Genomic DNA, 18,431 nt, shown 5'->3' with positions numbered 1-18,431 from the left:
GCGGGGAGGGAGAGAGCCAAGGACTGCAAAATAGCCAGCCCTAGCCATCCGCACCAGAGCGCCGACACACGGTGCGAGGAGTGCAGGAAACTAGCGAAACGGGACAGTAAAACCTGCAAGCAGGTCCCCATGGCCGGCGTCCCTGGGACAAAGAAAAGTGAGTGCTTTTCCAAAGTCTTAAAGGGACAGAGGCATGACAGCTGGACGGAAACGTCCCAGAGTACACGGCCCAGCAGCTGGGAATACCGGGGAACTCTGGGCACCCTAACCCCCTAGGCAGCAGCTCTGAGACCCCTCACAGTGATAAACAGCCCCCCGCCCATTCCCCCTCCGGCACCACACCATAGCAGAGTAGCAGCCTGAGGGTGGCCACGACTACAACGAGGGAGCTTCCTCCATAGCGGCAGGGCAAGAAACAGAGACCCAGTCTACACACAATTGCCCAACACAAGCCACTAGGGGTCGCCGTTGTCCCAGTAAAGAAAGGCCAGGAGCAAGTGGAAAGGGTCTTGGTTCTCACAGCTGAGAGACGAGTCAATAGCACACACCACTGCATCTATCAACATGAAAAGGCAAAAAAATTTGATCCAGACCAGACTAACACAGACATTCTCCACATCCTCCCGAGTAGGAATCTGGGGAGATAGATTCAACCAATCTTCCTGAAAAAAAAATTCAAAACAAAAGTCACAACCATGCTGATGGACTTGCAGAGAAATATGCAAGAGCTAAGAAGAGAGAATACAAAAATAAAACACTCTCTGGAAGGACTTCAAAGCAGAATGGACAAGATGCAAGAGACCATTAATGGACTAGAAAACAGAGAACAGGAACACAGAGAAGCTGATGCAGACAGAGATAAAAGGATCTCCAGGAATGAGAGAATATTAAGAGTACTGTGTGACCAATTAAAAGGGAACAATAGTTGCATTATAGGGGTACCAGAGGAGGAAGAGAGAGAACAACGGAAAGTGTCTTTGAGGAAATAATTGCTGAAAACTTCCCCAAACGGGGGGAGGAAATCCCTCTCAGAACAAGAAGGCACACAGAACTCCCATGACAAGGGACCCAAGGAGGGCAACACCAAGACACATAAAAATTAAAACGGCAAAGATCAAAGACAACAACAGAGTATTAAAGGCAGTCAAGAGAAAAAAAAAGGTCACCTACAAAGGAAAACCCATCAGGCTATCATCAGACTTCTCAACAGAAACCTTACAGGCCAGAGGAGAATGGCATGATATATTTAATGCAATGAAACAGAAGGGCCTTGAACCAAGGATACTGTATCCAGCACGATTATCATTTAAATATGAAGGAGGGATTAAACAATTCCCAGACAAGCAGAAGTTGAGGGAATTTGCCTCCCACAAACCACCACTACAGGGCATTTTAGAGGGACTGCTCTAGATGGGAGCACACCTAAAAAGAGCACAGAACAAAACACCCAACATATGAAGAATGGAGGAGGAGGAATAAGAAGGGAGAGAAATAAAGAACAGTCACTGTGTTTATAATAGCTCAATAAGCAAGTTAAGTTAGACAGTAAGGTAGTAAAGAAGCTAACCTTGAACCTTTGGTAACCATCAATCTAAAGCCTGCAATGGCAATAAGTACATATCTTTCAATAATCACCCTAAATATAAATGGACTGAATGCACCAATCAAAAGACAGAGTAATAGAATGGATAAAAAAGCAAGACCCATGCTGCTTACAAGAGACTCACCTCAAACCCAAAAACATATACAGACTAAAAGTCAAGGGATGGAAAAAGATGTTTCATGCAAACAATATGGAGAAAAAAGTAGGTTTTGCAGTACTAGTAACAGACAAAACAGACTTCAAAACAAAGAAAGTAACAAGAGATAAAGAAGACATTACATAATGATGAAGGACTCAGTTCAACAACAGGATATAATCATTATAAATATATATGCACCCAATACAGGAGCACCAACATATGTGAAACAAATACTAACAGAATTAAAGGAGGGAAGAGAATGCAATGCATTCATTTTGGGAGACTTCAACACACTACTCACTCCAAAGAACAGATCCGCCAGACAGAAAATAAGGACACAGAGGCACTGAACAACACACTAGAACAGATGGACCTAATAGACATCTATAGAACTCTACACCCAAAAGCAACAGCATGCACATTCTTCTCAAGTGCACATGGAATATTCTCCAGAATAGACCACATACTAGACCACAAAAAGAACCTCAGTAAATTCCAAAAGATTGAAATCCTACCAACCAACTTTTCAGACCACAAAGGTATAAGACTAGAAATAAATTGTACAAAGAAAGCAAAAAGGCTCACAAACACATGGAGGCTTAACAACATGCTCCTAAATAATCAATGGATCAACAACCAAATTAAAATGGAGATCCAGCAATATATGGAAACAAATGACAACAACAACACACAGCTCCAACTTCTGTGGGATGCAGCGAAAGCACTCTTAAGAGGAAAGTATATAGCAATCCAGGCATATTTAAAGAAGGAAGAACAATCCCAAATGAATAGTCTAATGTCACAATTATCAAAATTGGAAAAAGAAGAACAAATGAGGCCTAAGGTCAGAAAGAAGAAGGAGGGACATAATAAAGATCAGAGAAGAAATAAATAAAATTGAGAAGAATAAGACAACAGAAAAAATCAATGAAACCAAGAGCTGGTTCTAGTAGATAAGGCTGTAGCCAGACTAACTAAGAGAAAAAGAGAATGAACATACATTAACAGAATCAGAAACAAGAAAGGAAAAAATCACGACTGGACCCCACAGAAATACAAAGAATTATTAGAGAGTACTATGAAAACCTATATGCTAACAAGCTGGATACCTAGAAGAAATGGACAACTTCCTAGAAAAATACAACCTTTGAAGACTGACCCAGAAAGAAACAGAAAACCTAAACAGACCAACTACCAGCAACAAAATTGTAGCGGTAATCAAAAAACTACCCAAGAACAAAACCTCTGGGCCAGATGGATTTACCTCGGAATTTTATCAGACATACAGAGAAGACATAACACCCACTTGCCATAGTTTTCCAAAAAATAGAAGAGGAGGGCTCATTCTATGAGGCCAGCATCACCCTAATACCGAAACCAGGCAAAGACCCCACCAAAAAAGAAAACTACAGACCAATATCCCTGATGAACGTAGATGCAAAAACACTCAACAAAATATTAGCAACCCGAATTCAAACATACATCAAGAGGATCGTACCCCATGACCAAGTGGGGTTCATCCCAGGGATGCAGGGATGGTACAACATTCAAAAATCCATCAACATCACCCACCACATCAACAAAAAGAAGGACAAAAACCACAAGATCATCTCCATAGATGCTGAAAAAGTGTTCGACAAAATTCAACATCCATTCCTGATAAAAACTCTCAACAAAATGGGTATAGAGGGCAGGTACCTCAACATAATAAAGGCCATATATGATAAACCCACAGCGAACATCATACTTAACAGCGAGAAGCTGAAAGCTTTTCCTCTGAGATCGGGAACAAGACAGGGATGCCCACTCTCCCCACTGTTATTCAACATGGTACTGGAGGTCCCAGCCACGGCAATCAGACAAAACAAAGGAACACAAGGAATTCAGATCGGTGAAGAAGTTAAACTGTCCCTATTTACAGATGACATGATATTGTACATAAAAAAACCCTAAATACTCCACTCCAAAACTACTAGAACTAATATCGGAATTCAGCAAAGTTGCAGGATACAAAATTAACACACAGAAATCTGTGGCTTTCCTATACACTAACAATGAACTAACAGAAAGAGAAATCAGGAAAACAATTCCATTCACAATAGCATCAAAAAGAATAAAATACTTAGGAATAAACCTAACCAGAGGACCTATACCCTGTAAACTATAAGACACTCTTAAGAGAAATTCAAGAGGTCACTAACAAATGGAAACTCATCCCATGCTCTTCGCTAGGAAGAATTAATACTGTCAAAATGGCCATCCTGCCCAAAATAATATACAGATTCGATGCAATCCCTATCAAATTACCAACAGCATTCTTCAACAAACTGGAAGAATTAGTTCAAAAATTTATATGGAAATACCAAAGACCCCAAATAGCCAAAGCAATCCTGGGAAGGAAGAATAAAGTCAGGGGGATTTTGCTCCCCAACTTCAAGCTCTACTACAAAGCCACAGTAATCAAGACAATTTGGTACTGGCACAAGAACAGAGCCACAGACCAGTGGAACAGAATAGAGAATCCAGACATTAACCCAAACATATATGGTCAATTAATATACGATAAAGGAGGTATGGACATACAATGGGGAAATAACAGTCTCTTCAACAGATGGTGCTGGCAAAACTGGACAGCTACATGTAGGAGAATGAAACTGGATCACTGTCTAACCCCATACACAAAAGTAAATTCGAAATGGATCAAAGACCTGAATGTAAGTCATGAAACCATAAAACTCTTAGAAAAAAAACATAGGCAAAAATCTCATGGACATAAACACGAGCAACTTCTTCATGAACATATTTCCCCAGGCAAGGGAAACAAAAGTAAAAATGAACAAGTGGGAGTATATCAAGCTAAAAAGCTTCTGCACAGCAAAGGATACCATCAACAGAACAAAAATATATCCTACAATATGGGAGAATATATTCATAAATGACAGATCCGATAAAGGGTTGACATCCAAAATATATAAAGAGCTCACACACCTTAACAAACAAAAAGCAAATAATCCAATTAAAAAATGGGCAGAGGAGCTGAATAGACAGTTCGCTAGAGAAGAAATTCAGATGGCCAACAGACACATGAAAAGATGCTCCACATCGCCTGTCATCAGAGAAATGCAAATTAAAACCACAATGAGATATCACCTCACACCAGTAAGGATGGCTACCATCCAAAAGACAAACAACAACAAATGTTGGCGAGGTTGCGGAGAAAGGGGAACCCTCCTACACTGCTAGTGGGAATGTAAATTAGTTCAAGTATTGTGGAAAGCAGTATGGAGGTTCCTCAAAAAACTAAAAATAGAAATACCATTTGACCCAGGAACTCCATTTCTAGGAATTTACCCTAAGAATGTAGCAGCCCAATTTGAAAATGACAGATGCACCCCTATGTTTATCGCAGCACTATTTACAATAGCCAAGAAATGGAAACAACCTAAATGTCCATCAGTAGATGAATGGATAAAGAAGATGTGGTACATATAAGCAATGGAATACTATTCAGACATAAGAAGAAAACAAATCCTACCATTTGCAACAACATGGATGGAGCTAGAGGGTATTATGCTCAGTGAAATAAGCCAGGCAGAGAAAGGTAAGTACCAAATGATTTCACTCATCTGTAGGGCATAAGAACAAAGCAAAAGTGAAGGAACAAAACAGCAGCAGAAGCACAGAACCCAAGAATGGACTAACAGTTACCAAAGGGAAAGGGACTGGGGAGGATGGGTGGGGAGGGATAAAGGTGGGGGAAAAAGAAAGGGGGCATTACGATTAGCATGTATAGAGGGGGGGGGGGCACAGGGAGGGATGCGCAACACAGAGAAGACAGGTGGTGATTACACAGCATCTTGCTACCCTGATGGACAGTGACTGTAATGGGGTTTGTGGGGGGGACTTGTTGGGGGGGGGGGAAGCCTGGTAAACATAGTGTTCTTCATGTAATTGTAGATTAATGATAGCAAAATTAAGAAAAAAAAAAGTGTCAGAATGCTCTTCAGAGAGTTGGGGCAGTTATGCGGGGCCTCCAACGCTTGTTTCCCTTGGAGGCGCCAATAAGTTAGTCACCAAAGCGCTGATGAAGCAGCTCGGCCTGTTAGTGCCACTAGAATTTTTTATCTTTGTCTTCCTCTATTGCTCCCCCACCCCACCCCTGCCAACCATTCTTTTCTCATAAAAATTCCTTGCTTCCCTGCACAGCTGGGGCACTTTTTCTGGTTGGTGATCCATCTGTGCTCCCCAAATTGCAAGTCTAAGACCCCAAGTAAAGACCATGATTCTTTTTCAGATTTCCCTGCTGTTTCTCAGTCCACAGTGTGGATTTCAGAATTAAAGATGGGGTCACTGAATTCAGGAAGTACCCCAAACCTAGGGCGAAGGATGCAGATCCATGAAGCAAGGGGAGGTTAAGTCAAAATACATCAGGAATCAGGAAAATTGTTTCCACACCAACATATCCCCAATTTTTTCACTGAATTCAGGGATCTGACACAGTTTCATACAAAGCAGAAGTTTACAGGAGACATTCTATCAACTAAGAAAAAAGCTGGAAAGAAGCTCTTTTCCTCACCCACAGAGACCAGGTTGCTGTAGTTCTCCTGCATCACGCTCCTGTACAAGGCCCGCTGGGCGGGCGCCAGGCATTCCCACTCCTCCTGCGAGAACCGGACGGCCACGTCCCCGAAGGTCAGCAGTTCCTGATGTGTAAAAAAAAGCAAAGGAAATAAATAACCATGTTTACCAAGTGGCAATGAACATAGTTCATAATATGACCCAAATGAAGAGTGAAAAGTAAGAGAAATGGTTTGGGCTTGTATGAATGACCTGCATCACTTTTAATTCTATAGAGTTCCTCTAACACTGAGGAATAAGGATGATTTAAATCCAAAAACCCACTATAGACACTATGATTATATTGGATACAAAATCTATAATAGAGGGTCAATACAAGCATGTATAGTTTTTAAGTACTAAATTGATAGCTTACCTGTTAAGTTGTGTGTATTTCTCAATGGCAAAGTCCCGGTGTGCTAGAAGTGGACCTCTCAAACCTATTATGTACAACAATAAAGGTCTTCTGACTTTCTAAAGAGCTCTTGATTTTAAAATGCATATAATGATTCAGGTATTGTGGGATGGTCCTGAGTTTCTATATTTTGAACAGGATCACCAGTGATGCTAAGGACTCTCCCTCCAAGAGCCACATTTTATAATTATATAACAGTGAAATACCATGGGGAAAATATTCATGGGTGGCTTTGAACTAAAAGTTTTATGGCAAATGCAGTCTCTTATGTCACAGAAAGAAGGGCAACCACAATTCATTTAAAACATTTAATATGCTATAAACTGCTCTAACAGCTTTTCATGAATTGATTCATAATACACAAAACCCATGAGAATATTATTTTCCCTCATTTATGAGAGTATTTTGTTAAAATCCTGTAAATGGTACAGTGTGGATTTTAACCCAATTTATGTAACCTAGAAATAATACAGACTGACATACTAGACAACCAGAAAGGAGGCTCACAGCAGTTTTCTGAACTGAGTAGAGGAATGGAAACAAATGAACCAAACAGCACAGACTTGATCTTGCAACTTACATTTTACACAAACATCCATACATTAAAATGTAGTTATACACATATTAAACCTAATAAACCTAAAAATCTTCTTGTCAGAAAATAAGAAATATTTTCAATTGCATAAGTCATTAATCATTTATGGATGATGGTTTTCCTGTCTTTTAATGAATATACTATGGAAGTGCACACACACACACGATAAAAACTGAAATAAAGTTACTGTTTCTGAGTCTTCTATTTCCTTTACATTTTTTGCTACATCTACCATAGATGCTGAGTTGTGTTTTAGAATTTTAAGACACTCATACATGTATTAAATACATGGATCTTGATTTCTCTTTCTGAAATGCGAAAAGTAACAAGGAGCACTAGCTCTGTGACAGGAGTGTGGAATGAAATGCAAACTTCCACAACACAGGCTGCCTGGGGGAGACCTCCACTTAGAAAAGCCACTATCTCCAGGTAACAAAGGAGACCTGTTTCATTTTCCAAAGCAAACAAGTGAAGTGAAACTGAGAATAAAAGAGAGCTTCTAGATAAAATGAGAATATAAACTTCTCTCAGCAAATCCTCTGGGATCCTAAATGAAAACTGCGGAATTACTATCGGGAGGATCTAGCACAGAGCCCCTTAGCCAAGGGAACAGACAGGAACATCTGCTGTAATGGCACAAATTGCTATCAGCTACCTGAGCCCACAGGTCACACCAACGTTGTGATACTGTGGAGGAAAAAAACAGTCAGCCATAATTTGAATCCAGTTATTAGAAAATGGCAGTTTTATTGCCCATCAATGTCCTGCAATCTTTAGAGTAAGGCAGTCTAGCTTGCACTCTTGAGAGCAAGGCTCTCTTTCAAAACGTTGAGTCCCCCTGGGCACATATCACCCTGTTTACCAAGCATCGCCTTCCACCAGGTGTGCACAGAGATGGAGCACCCAGATGGGATCTAAAGATGCAATGTCCTCCTCCTCAGCTGACACTCTAAGTTCTGACCCGGGCCTCTATGCAAATATTGGATTCAATGCCTCCTGCCTTAATTTGACAAAGGGAATAGTTCCAATAGTTGCAAGACACCAATTCAAGCTGAGGGTTGCTCATGCCGTACGGGAACACAGGCACCCTGCAGAGCTCACCTTACTGTCATAAGCACACAGGAAACCAAGTAGCTGGAAAATACACTCATTACAGAGGAATATGGGACAGAGAGAATTAAATGTCTGAAGTCCAAATGCATGGCAGGTCAAGAGAAAAACACACAGCTCCTGACCTGGGACATAGCATGACACCTGAGAAGCTGCCATTTCTTCCTCCTGCTCTGGGCTTCTGTCTCAGGCAGTATTACGTGGAGAAGTCACTCCTGTGTCTGGAGAGTATGCCCAGAAAGGCACCAGCAGAGCCTCTTCAGCTGCTTCCACCCACCCACAGGCACAAGGACCTGGAAATGCTGAGAAGGTCGCCTTCTGGGTCCTCGGGCTCAGGAGAGAAACAGGACCAAGGGGCTCCTAAAGGGAGACCAACGCCTGAGCTCCTCCCTCCCAGTCCTCAGGGCCTCCCCTCCCACAAAGAGCCCACAGTTTCTGTTGCTGATGGGGGCACAGGCTACACTGACCTGCCCCTTCCCGCTCCTGGGGAGCAGAACCACCTTTCCCTGCCTTGAGCCTCACTCCCTTAAGTTCCCCAGAAGCCTGTGGGTTCCACCCCACCTCCCCTTGGAAACACTTGGAGCCCCTCATTAGACCATGGCTGCGCCCAACCAAACCCACAGACAGGATCTCCCTAGGAGCACATGTGATGTCTCCCACAACTGGTCATGACAGTAATGGGAAACTGGAGGGAACCTTAGCTAAGCCATCCTGCTGCATGTTAAGGTGCATACAGATCCCTTGGGGGATCAGAACCCCCCATAAGTCACTTTGGTTCTGCAGGTTTGCTGTGGGGACCCAGGAAGGGCCTGCTGGTGCTGGGGTTGCCCATCCCAGGTCCATTCCCAGCAGCACTGAGCTGGAGATGCAGACCCTGCTCCCGAGGCCCTTGCACTATCTTACCTCAACACAAGTACTGATTGTCCCTAATAAGGACTGTCACTCACAGTCCTGAAAGATCTCTATTGCTGTCCCTTTACAGTTTACACAAGGACCGGGAAAGCAGCAGTGTCTGAGCATATCTGCCTTAGGGGAACAATGTAGACCCTCTATCCGTGGTATCCACTGAGCACCTGCCCTGTGCTCACAAGGAGGTTAAGGTGCATTAGCTGGGACCCTCATGGACATGATGTGAGATGCATTAATACCCTGGGAGTTGGTATAAAGTGTCCAAAATTCCCGTGAGGAGATAGATTCTGGGTCCCTCCTCTTGCCTTTATTTTCCCATCAATTTTTTAAATGCCTGTACCGGATAGGAACTAAATTTAGATGGAGGGAAACACAGAAAGGAGTGTGTGTAGCAGTTCAGAGGGATTTTCCATTGTTGCTTTGACTTTTCTTTGTAAAAGGGTGTTAAATGTTTAAAATTATAAGTAACTGCTCAGCAGTTTTCCAAAGTGGGTCCATTATACACTCCCATCAGCAGTTTATGCAGACTCTACTTTTTCATTCTCATTCCCATTTTGTATTATGTTTTTAGAAGCCATTCTACAAAATAAGTGGTACCTCATTATTATTTCCTTAGTGACTGATTAGTATGACTGGATTTTGAAATGTGATACACACAGAGACAAAAACAGAGATAAAGATGGGGAGAGATGGAATATTCAAGCCCTTAGAAAAGGAAATTCCTTCTGTAGGTGACTTCACCAATGAAACTGGGTGACATTACACTTAGTGACATGAGTCAGATCCAGAACGACTAATAGTACATGATCTCAAGTATATATAAATGGAAACTGTCAGACTCAAACCCCTAAAAGCAAAAGGGAGAGTGGTGGTTGCCATGGACAGAGGGTGAGCAAAGGTGGGAGATGTTGGTCAAGTTTCAAAGTTTCAGTTATGCAGGTAAGACCTGGATAGCTAACGTATAGTAGTGTGGTGACTATAAGAAGACTCTCATATATTTAAATTTGCTAAGTGAGGTAGATCTTGATGTTCTCACCACACATACCTCCCTTCACTAAGCCTACCCAACAGAAATCAACTTTCAGGTTTCATGTAATTTTAATCTAACACATTCTGTTTGTATTATTTAATATGAAATGAGCAGTTCAACTGACAACCTTAGGGCTTTCTGGGACAAGGATATTAGAAAGTATTTTATTATTTAAAAGGTAAAAGAAAGAAAAGGTCTATTAAAAATAGAATCTCTTTTTTCCATAGATGGATCAATAGGGAACAACATAAGAACTCATACAGGGACAGAGAGCGCAAAGTGTCCCTGATGAAGCCAGACTCCCGGACACTGGCCCCTTATCAGGTACTCAACCATTTAACCAATGGCTCTCTGTCAGAAGTTCCCAGATGATAAGGACCATGGCTGCTTGCTCTGCACACCCTGAGGGCTGACTGTGGTCCTGAGCAGGTGACACAAGTAAAGGAAACAGAGCTTGGACGGGAAATAGACATGGTTAGGCAGACTGGGCTCAGACAGGGACTTCTGTGGGCTAAAAGACCATGGGACGTGGGCCGGGATTACAGGCTTGGGGAGGAATGAGTGGAGAAGGGACAAGGCATGCTCAACAGCCGAGGGCTGGACAGTAAAGGACAAAGTAATCAGACCACAGTCACTGAAAGGGGTATCAAACAGAGGTGAGGAGGAAGGATGGCATGGAGACTGAGGAGGGGAAGGATTACTGGACTAAGTTCTTGGAATGCTGGGACAGAATTCTTTGAGGGATTAAGTCAAATGCTAATAGGCTGGTGGCGCTGTGGCAATATGGCTGTCTAGGGGGTCTGGCCAGATAAGTCAAGGAGATACAGGTTGACAGAGGTGCAAAACATCATGGTCCCTCATGGGTATGGAGGACTAAGGTGGCAAGGGAACCGAGTGGATGGGTGAGAGCGAGTAGTTGTGGATGGGGATGGATAAAGTCAACAGTGGAAGTCACAAACACATTCCCCACCCTGCTCCCCCACTCAGTTTGCTCACGATTTGCGATCAACTTTTTAAAATTTTTAGCTCATGATGAAACAATCATACGTGTACAAAATACCCCTGAAAACTGTTTCCACTGAATACACAGTACAGGGCTGCAGGTGAGATTTCATGGGATCAATTCACAGCCTCTTCCCTCTTTACAGATGCAAGACAGAGACAGTGACCACAGCTGGTCTGGGAAGAGATACTACTTATTGGTGCCTGATGCTCAGTGAGGGAAATAAATGTCTGCATTGCCTCCGACAAAGCTCTGCTTATGTTTTGAAATTCTGGCCCTGAACGTGATATGATAAAAATCTTTATTGTGGCATTTCTAGAATATCACATTATTTTTTGTAATAAAGTACAACAGAAACACACATCTTAAGTATTCCACCCCACCTTGCAAACTTTCAGGAGCTTCACGCACTCCACCTCACTGGCTGGCAATGCAGCCCTGAGGCCCCCTACCACAATAAGTACATAGCCTGCCACTCCTTCCTCCTGGCCACCAACTGCATGCAAACCTGCTGCACCAACCATTGCACCAGGCCAGACAGAGGGCAGCCTGGCCTAGGGCAGATACAGGGCATAACAAAAACGCTGCTCCCTGCGTGTGCAGCTCACTGCCACTGGCAGCAGAGGTAGGCATTGCAGCCAGGAAGAAGGAAAGAGCTCTTTCCTCCCAAGAGGAACCAGCGCCGCTCGCCTGTGACCCGACAATCATTCCAGGTGATGGGCAGCTCCAGAGCATAGAAATTCTGTGTACTAGAGGGCACTGCCTACACAAAACTAGTGTTCCCCATTATTCAGTACGATTATGAAAAGGCGAAAGAACATGGTTAATGAAAAACCCCTCAAACACAAAAAAGAGTGCTCAGTGAAACTGACATCACCAACGTTCCTATAAAGATTTCAAAATAAAGATCACAAACATGCTCAAAGAGCTATAGGAAAATATTCAACATGACAGGGACAAATTCAAAATACAGAAACTTTGAAAAACACAGTATCTGAAATGAAACATACAATGGAGGAATTTAAAAGCAGACTAGAAGAGATAGAGGAGACTGCAAATGGAATAGAAATTAGAGAAAAGGAATAAAAAGAAGCTGAGGCAGAGAAAGAAAAGGATCTCTAGGAATGAAAGAATAATAAGACAACTCTGTGACTGATCCAAATGGAACAATTATTTGCATTACAGGGGTACCAGAAGAAGAGAGAGAAAAAGGGATAGAAAATATCTCTGAAGAAATAATTGCTGAAAATATACCCAATTGGGGGAAGGAAATAGTCTCCCAGGCCATGGAGGTGCACAGATCTCACAACACTAGGAACCCAAGGAAGAAAACACCAATACATATAATAATTAAAATGGCAAACAACAAGGATGAGGACATAGTATTAAAAGTAAGCAGAGAGCTGAAGGAACAAAACAGCAGCAGACTCACAGAACACAAGAATAGACTAACAGTTACCAAAGGGAAAGGGGACTGGGGAGGATGAGTGGGAAGGGAGGGATAAGGGGGAAAAAGGGGCATTACGATTAGCACACATAATGTAGCGGGGGAGGGACATGGGAAAGGCAGTATATACAGAGAAGACAAGTAATGATTCTATAGCATCTTACTACACTGATGGACAGTGACTGTAATGGGGTATGTAGGGGGGACTTGATAATAGGAGGAGTCTAGTAACTATAATGTTATTCAAGTAATTGTACATTAACAATATCAAAATTAAAAAAAAATAAACAGAAGGAGAAAAAAGATCACATACAAAGGAAAACCCATCAGGCTGTCAACACACTTGTCAGCAGAAATCTGACAGCCCAGAAGGGAGTGGCATGATATATTCAATGCAATGAAAAAGAAGGGCCTCAAACCATAAATACTCTACCCGGCAAGATCATCACTTAAATTTGAAGCAGGGATTAAACAATTTCCAGAGAAGCAAAAGTTGAGCAAATTTACTTCGCACAAACTGTCTCTACAGTGTATTAAAGGGACTGCTATAGATGGAAGTGCTCCTAAGGCTAAATAGCTGTTAGTAGAAAAAATAAAACAACAATAAACAAAGTAGACCAATTAATTACTAAGCAAATGCAAAATCAAATCAACTACCCCCAAAGTCAGTCAAATGATAGACAGAGTATAGAATATGATACCTACTATATAAAGAGGAGGAAGAAAAAGGAGAGAAAAAAAGGAACTCTTACATTGTGTTTATAATAGCGTAGTGAGTTATGTTACTGTTAGAAAGTAGAGAAGCTGCCCTTGAACATTTGGTAACCATGAACCCAAAGCCTGCAATGGCAATAAGTATATATCAATCAACAATCATCCTAAATGTAAATGGACTGAAGGCACCAATCAAAACTTAAAGAGTTACAGAATGGATAAAATAGCAAGATCCATCCGTCTACATGCTGCCTACAAGAGACTCACTTCAAACCCAAAGACACACACAGAATTAAAGGGAAGGGATGGAAAAAGATATTTCATGCAAACAATAGGGAGAAAAAAGGGGGAGTCACAGGACATGTATCAGACAAAATAGACTTCAAAACAAAGAAAGTAACAAGAGATAAAGAAAAGACATTACATAATGATAAAGGGGTCAGTCCAACAAGAGGATATAACCATTATAAATATCTTTGATCTAACACAGGAGCACCTACATATGTGAAACAAATACTAACAGAATTAGAGGAAACAGAAATCAATGCATTTTAGGAGACTTCAATAAACCACTCACTGCAAAAGACAGATCAACCAGAGAGAAAATAAATAAGGACACAGATGCACTGAACAACACATTAGAACAGATAGACCTAAAAGATATCTACAGAACACTCCGTCCAAAAGCAGTAGGATACACATTCTTGTCAAGTGCACATGGAACATTTTCAAGAATAGATCATATACTACGCCACAAAAAGAGCCTCAGTACAGAAGGACTGAAATTGTACCAACTAATTTCTCAAACCACAATGGTATGAAGCTAGAAATAAACTGTGCAAAGAAAACAGAAAAACCCATAATCATATAGAGGCTTCACATGCTCCTAAATAATCAATGGAACAATGACCAACTTAAAGCAGAGATCAAGCAATATAAGAGACAAATGAAAACAACAGCTCAATGCCCTACTTCTGCGGGACAGAGAAGGCAGTTCTAATACGGGCCTATCTCAAGAAAGAACAATCCGAAATGAACAGTCTAAGCCACAATTAGTGAAACTAGAAAAAGAAGAACAAATGAGGCGCAAAGTCAACAGAAGAAGAGACATAATAAAGATCAGAGTAGAAATAAATAAAATTGAGAAGAATAAAACAAGAGAAAGAACTCATAAAACCAAGAGCTGGTTCTTCATGAAAATTAATAAAACAGATTAACCCCTGGCCAGACTTATGAAGAAAAAAGAGAGTGAACACACATAAACAGAATCAAAAATGAGAAAAGAAAAATCACTATGGACCTCACAGAAATACAAAGAATTACTAGAGAATTCTATGAAAAATTATATGCTAACAAAGTGGATAACCTAGAAGAAATTGACAACTTTCTAGAAAAATAAAACCTTCCAAGGCTGACCCAGGGAAAAACAGAAAACCTGAACAGATCAATTACCAGCAATAAAATTGAACTGGTAATTAAAAAACTACCCAAGAACAAAACTCCTGGACCATAGGCTTCACAAATGAATTTTATCAAACATTTAGTGTAGACCTAATAACCATCCTCCTTAAAGATTTCCAAAAAGTAGAAGGGGACAGAATACTCCCAAACTCATTCTATGAGGCCAGCAGCATCACTCTAATACCAAAACCAGGCAGAGACACCACAAAACAAGAAAATAACAGACAAATATCCCTGATGAACATAGATGCAAAAATACTCAACAAAATATGAGCAAACTAAATTTAAAAAATACATCAAAAAGATCACACATCACGCTCAACTGGAATTTATTCCAGGGATGCACCAATGGTACAGTATTTCAAAATCCATCAAGATCATCCACCACATCAATAAAAAGGACAGAAATTACATGAACATCTCCAGAGATTCTGAAAAAGCATTTGACAAAATTCAACAACCATTCACGATAAAAACTCTCACCAAAATAGGCATAGAGGGCAAGTACCTCAACATAATAAAGGCTATAATGACAAGCCCACAGCCAACTTCATACTTAAGAGCAAAAACCTTAAATCGTTTACTCTAAGATCGGGACCGAGTCAAGGAAGGATGCCCACCCTCCCCATTTTTATTCAACATAGTACCCGAGACCATACCCACAGCAATCACACAACACAAAGGAATAAAAGGCATCTAGATTGGTAAGGAAGAAATTAAACTGTCATTGTTTGCAGATGACATGGTATTGTACATAAAAAAACCCTAAAGAATCCACTCCAAAACCACTAGATCTAATATATGAATTCAGCAAATTTACAAGATACAAAATTAATACACAGAAATCTGTTGCATTCCTATACATTAACAATGAACTAGCAGAGAGATATCAGGAAAACAATTCCAATCACAATTGCATCAAAAAGAACAAAATACCTAGGAATAAACCTAACCTAGGAAGTGAAAGACCTATACTCTGAAAATTACAAGACATTCATGAGAGAAATTAAAGATACCAATAAATGGAAACACATCACGTGCTCATGGATAGAAAGAATTAATATTGTCAAAACAGCCATCCTGCCTAAAGCAATCTACAGATTCAATGCAATTCCTATCAAAATACCATCAGCATTCTTGAACAAACTAGAGCAAATAGTTCTAAAATTCATATGGAACCACAAAAGACCCTGAATAGCCAAAGCAAATGAATCAAAGACCTGAATTTAAGTCATAAAACCATAAAACTCTTAGAAGACAAGATAGGCAAAATACTCCTGAATATAAGTATGAGCAACTTCTTCCTGAACGCATCTCCTCGAGCAAGGGAAACAAAAGCAAAAATGGTAACATGGGACTACATGAAACTAAAAAGCTTGTATACAGCAAAGGACACCACCAACAGAACAAAAGGCATCCTACAGTATGGGAGAATATATTTGTAAACAACATATCTGACAAGGGGTTAACAACCAAAATATATAAAGAACTCACACACCTCAACACCCAAAAAGCAAATAACCCGATTAAAAAATGGGCAGAGGATATAAAGAGACAATTCTTCAAAGAAATTCAGATGGCCAACGGACACATGAAAAGATGCTCCACATAACTAATCATCAGAGAAATGGAAATAAAAACCACAATGAGGTATCACCTCACACCAGTAAGGATGGCCAGCATCAAAAAACTAAGAACAAATGCTGGCAAGGATGCGGAGAAAGGGGAACCCTCCTACACTGCAGGTGGGAATGTAAGCTAGTTTAACCATTGTAGAAAACAAATATGGAGGTTCCACAAAAAACTAAAAACAGAAATACTATTTGAACTGGGAATCCCACTCCCTGGAATGTAACCAAAGAATACACGTTCTGAGATTCACAAGACATATGCACCCCTATGTTTATCACAGCACTTTTTACAGTAGCCAAGATATGGAAGCAACCTAAGTGTCCATCAGTGGTGAATGGATAAAGAAGATGTGGTACATATACACAATGGAATACTATTCAGACATAAGAAATAATCAAATCCTACCTTTTTCAACAACATGGATGGAGCTGGAAGACATTATGCTCAGCGAAATAAGTCAGGCAGAGAAAGACAAGTGCCAAATGATTTCCCTCATTTGTGGAGTATAATGAAGCAAAACCGAAGAAACAAAACAGCAGCTGACTCAAAGACTCCAAGAAGGGACTAGCAGTTACCAAAGGGGAGGGTTGTGGGTGGGTGGGCGGGTGGGTTGGGAGCGAGAAGGGGATTGAGGAATATTAAGTTTAGTACACATGGTGGGCGGGTCATGGGGAAGACAGTGTAGCAGAGAGAAGACAAGTAGGGAAACTGTGCCATCTTACTACACTGATGGACAGAGACTGAAATGAGGTATGGATGGGGACCTGATAATATGGGCAAATGTAGTAACCACAGAGTTCTTTCATGTGAAACCTTCATAAGAGTGTATATCAATAATGCCTTAAAAAAATAATAATGCCCTGCTGTGCAGATGAGAGGATCAAAATAAAGAGGCAAAAAACCTCTTACACTTAAAAAAAAAAAAGCTGAGCCTACATGATTCACACAATAAAAACATGGGCTATGCTGAGCTACCCTCCTGGATCTGGGGAATATTCAAATATTCCAGGCCAAGTTTCGCTGGGCTTTTTGAGCTTTAACTGATTAACTCTGGGCTTTCCTGGCCTTACTCTGTTTCCGCCCCACTCATAATACCTATTTTCCCGACTAACATTTATAGCACACAGAATTACCTGTGCATATGTCTCGGATGGAAACTTTCTTGTTAAAACTGCAGCTGCTCTTTCAGCTCAGGGTTGGCATCTGCATTTCAATCAAGACCTAGCCCACGACCCCAGGTGCATATTTGAATAACAAAGACGTAGAACTCCAGGGAAAAAAGCCTCATAAGACTTTAAATTTTCGTGCAATTTCAAGTTCTAATATAACAATGTAATGGAAACATTCCTTGAACATTTAGTAGTTACTAGACATCATTCCAACAACTTTTCATGAATACAAGAAAACAAACAAAAATTATCTGTACGGAGAAGCATTTTCTCTTGTTAAAGTATTGTGGCAAACATGGAGGAAAAGGCAGCAATGAGGTTTTAACCAGATTATCTGGCTCATCTCCAGAAAAACCCACATCCCTCAAAGGTTACACTTTATACATACAGTTATCTAGGGTGATACCTCTGCTCTTGGATAAATTTCACTAGTTAAACTCTTTTCACGCAGTTCTGGGGTGGGAGGTCAAAAATTCTTCCTGAGTCTTTTGTGCCCTGATGGTTTTACAACTGAAAATAATCTGCGTGTCCCAGTGGCACATCGTGGGTGGCCGACCCCCGGTCCCTACACTGCTAAGCCTGAGGTG

The 18,431-nt window shown here is 40.9% G+C and overlaps 1 protein-coding gene across 1 annotated transcript in view; it reads right to left on the bottom strand.

Annotated features, from left to right (window-relative positions):
• LOC140847153 (uncharacterized) overlaps window positions 1-18,431 on the bottom strand; it is a 31,043-nt gene that overhangs the window by 12,165 nt on the left and 447 nt on the right. The window contains exon 2 of the mRNA XM_073226427.1: window positions 6,319-6,445. Coding sequence (XP_073082528.1) covers window positions 6,319-6,445 — 127 coding nt within the window. The remainder of the gene's footprint in view (window positions 1-6,318; window positions 6,446-18,431) is intronic.

This window comes from Manis javanica, chromosome 17 (assembly GCF_040802235.1).
Source record: "Manis javanica isolate MJ-LG chromosome 17, MJ_LKY, whole genome shotgun sequence".
In the NCBI taxonomy this organism is placed as follows: Eukaryota; Metazoa; Chordata; class Mammalia; order Pholidota; family Manidae; genus Manis; species Manis javanica.
Note: the sequence above shows the minus strand (reverse complement) of the source record. Positions and strands in the feature narration are given on the sequence as shown.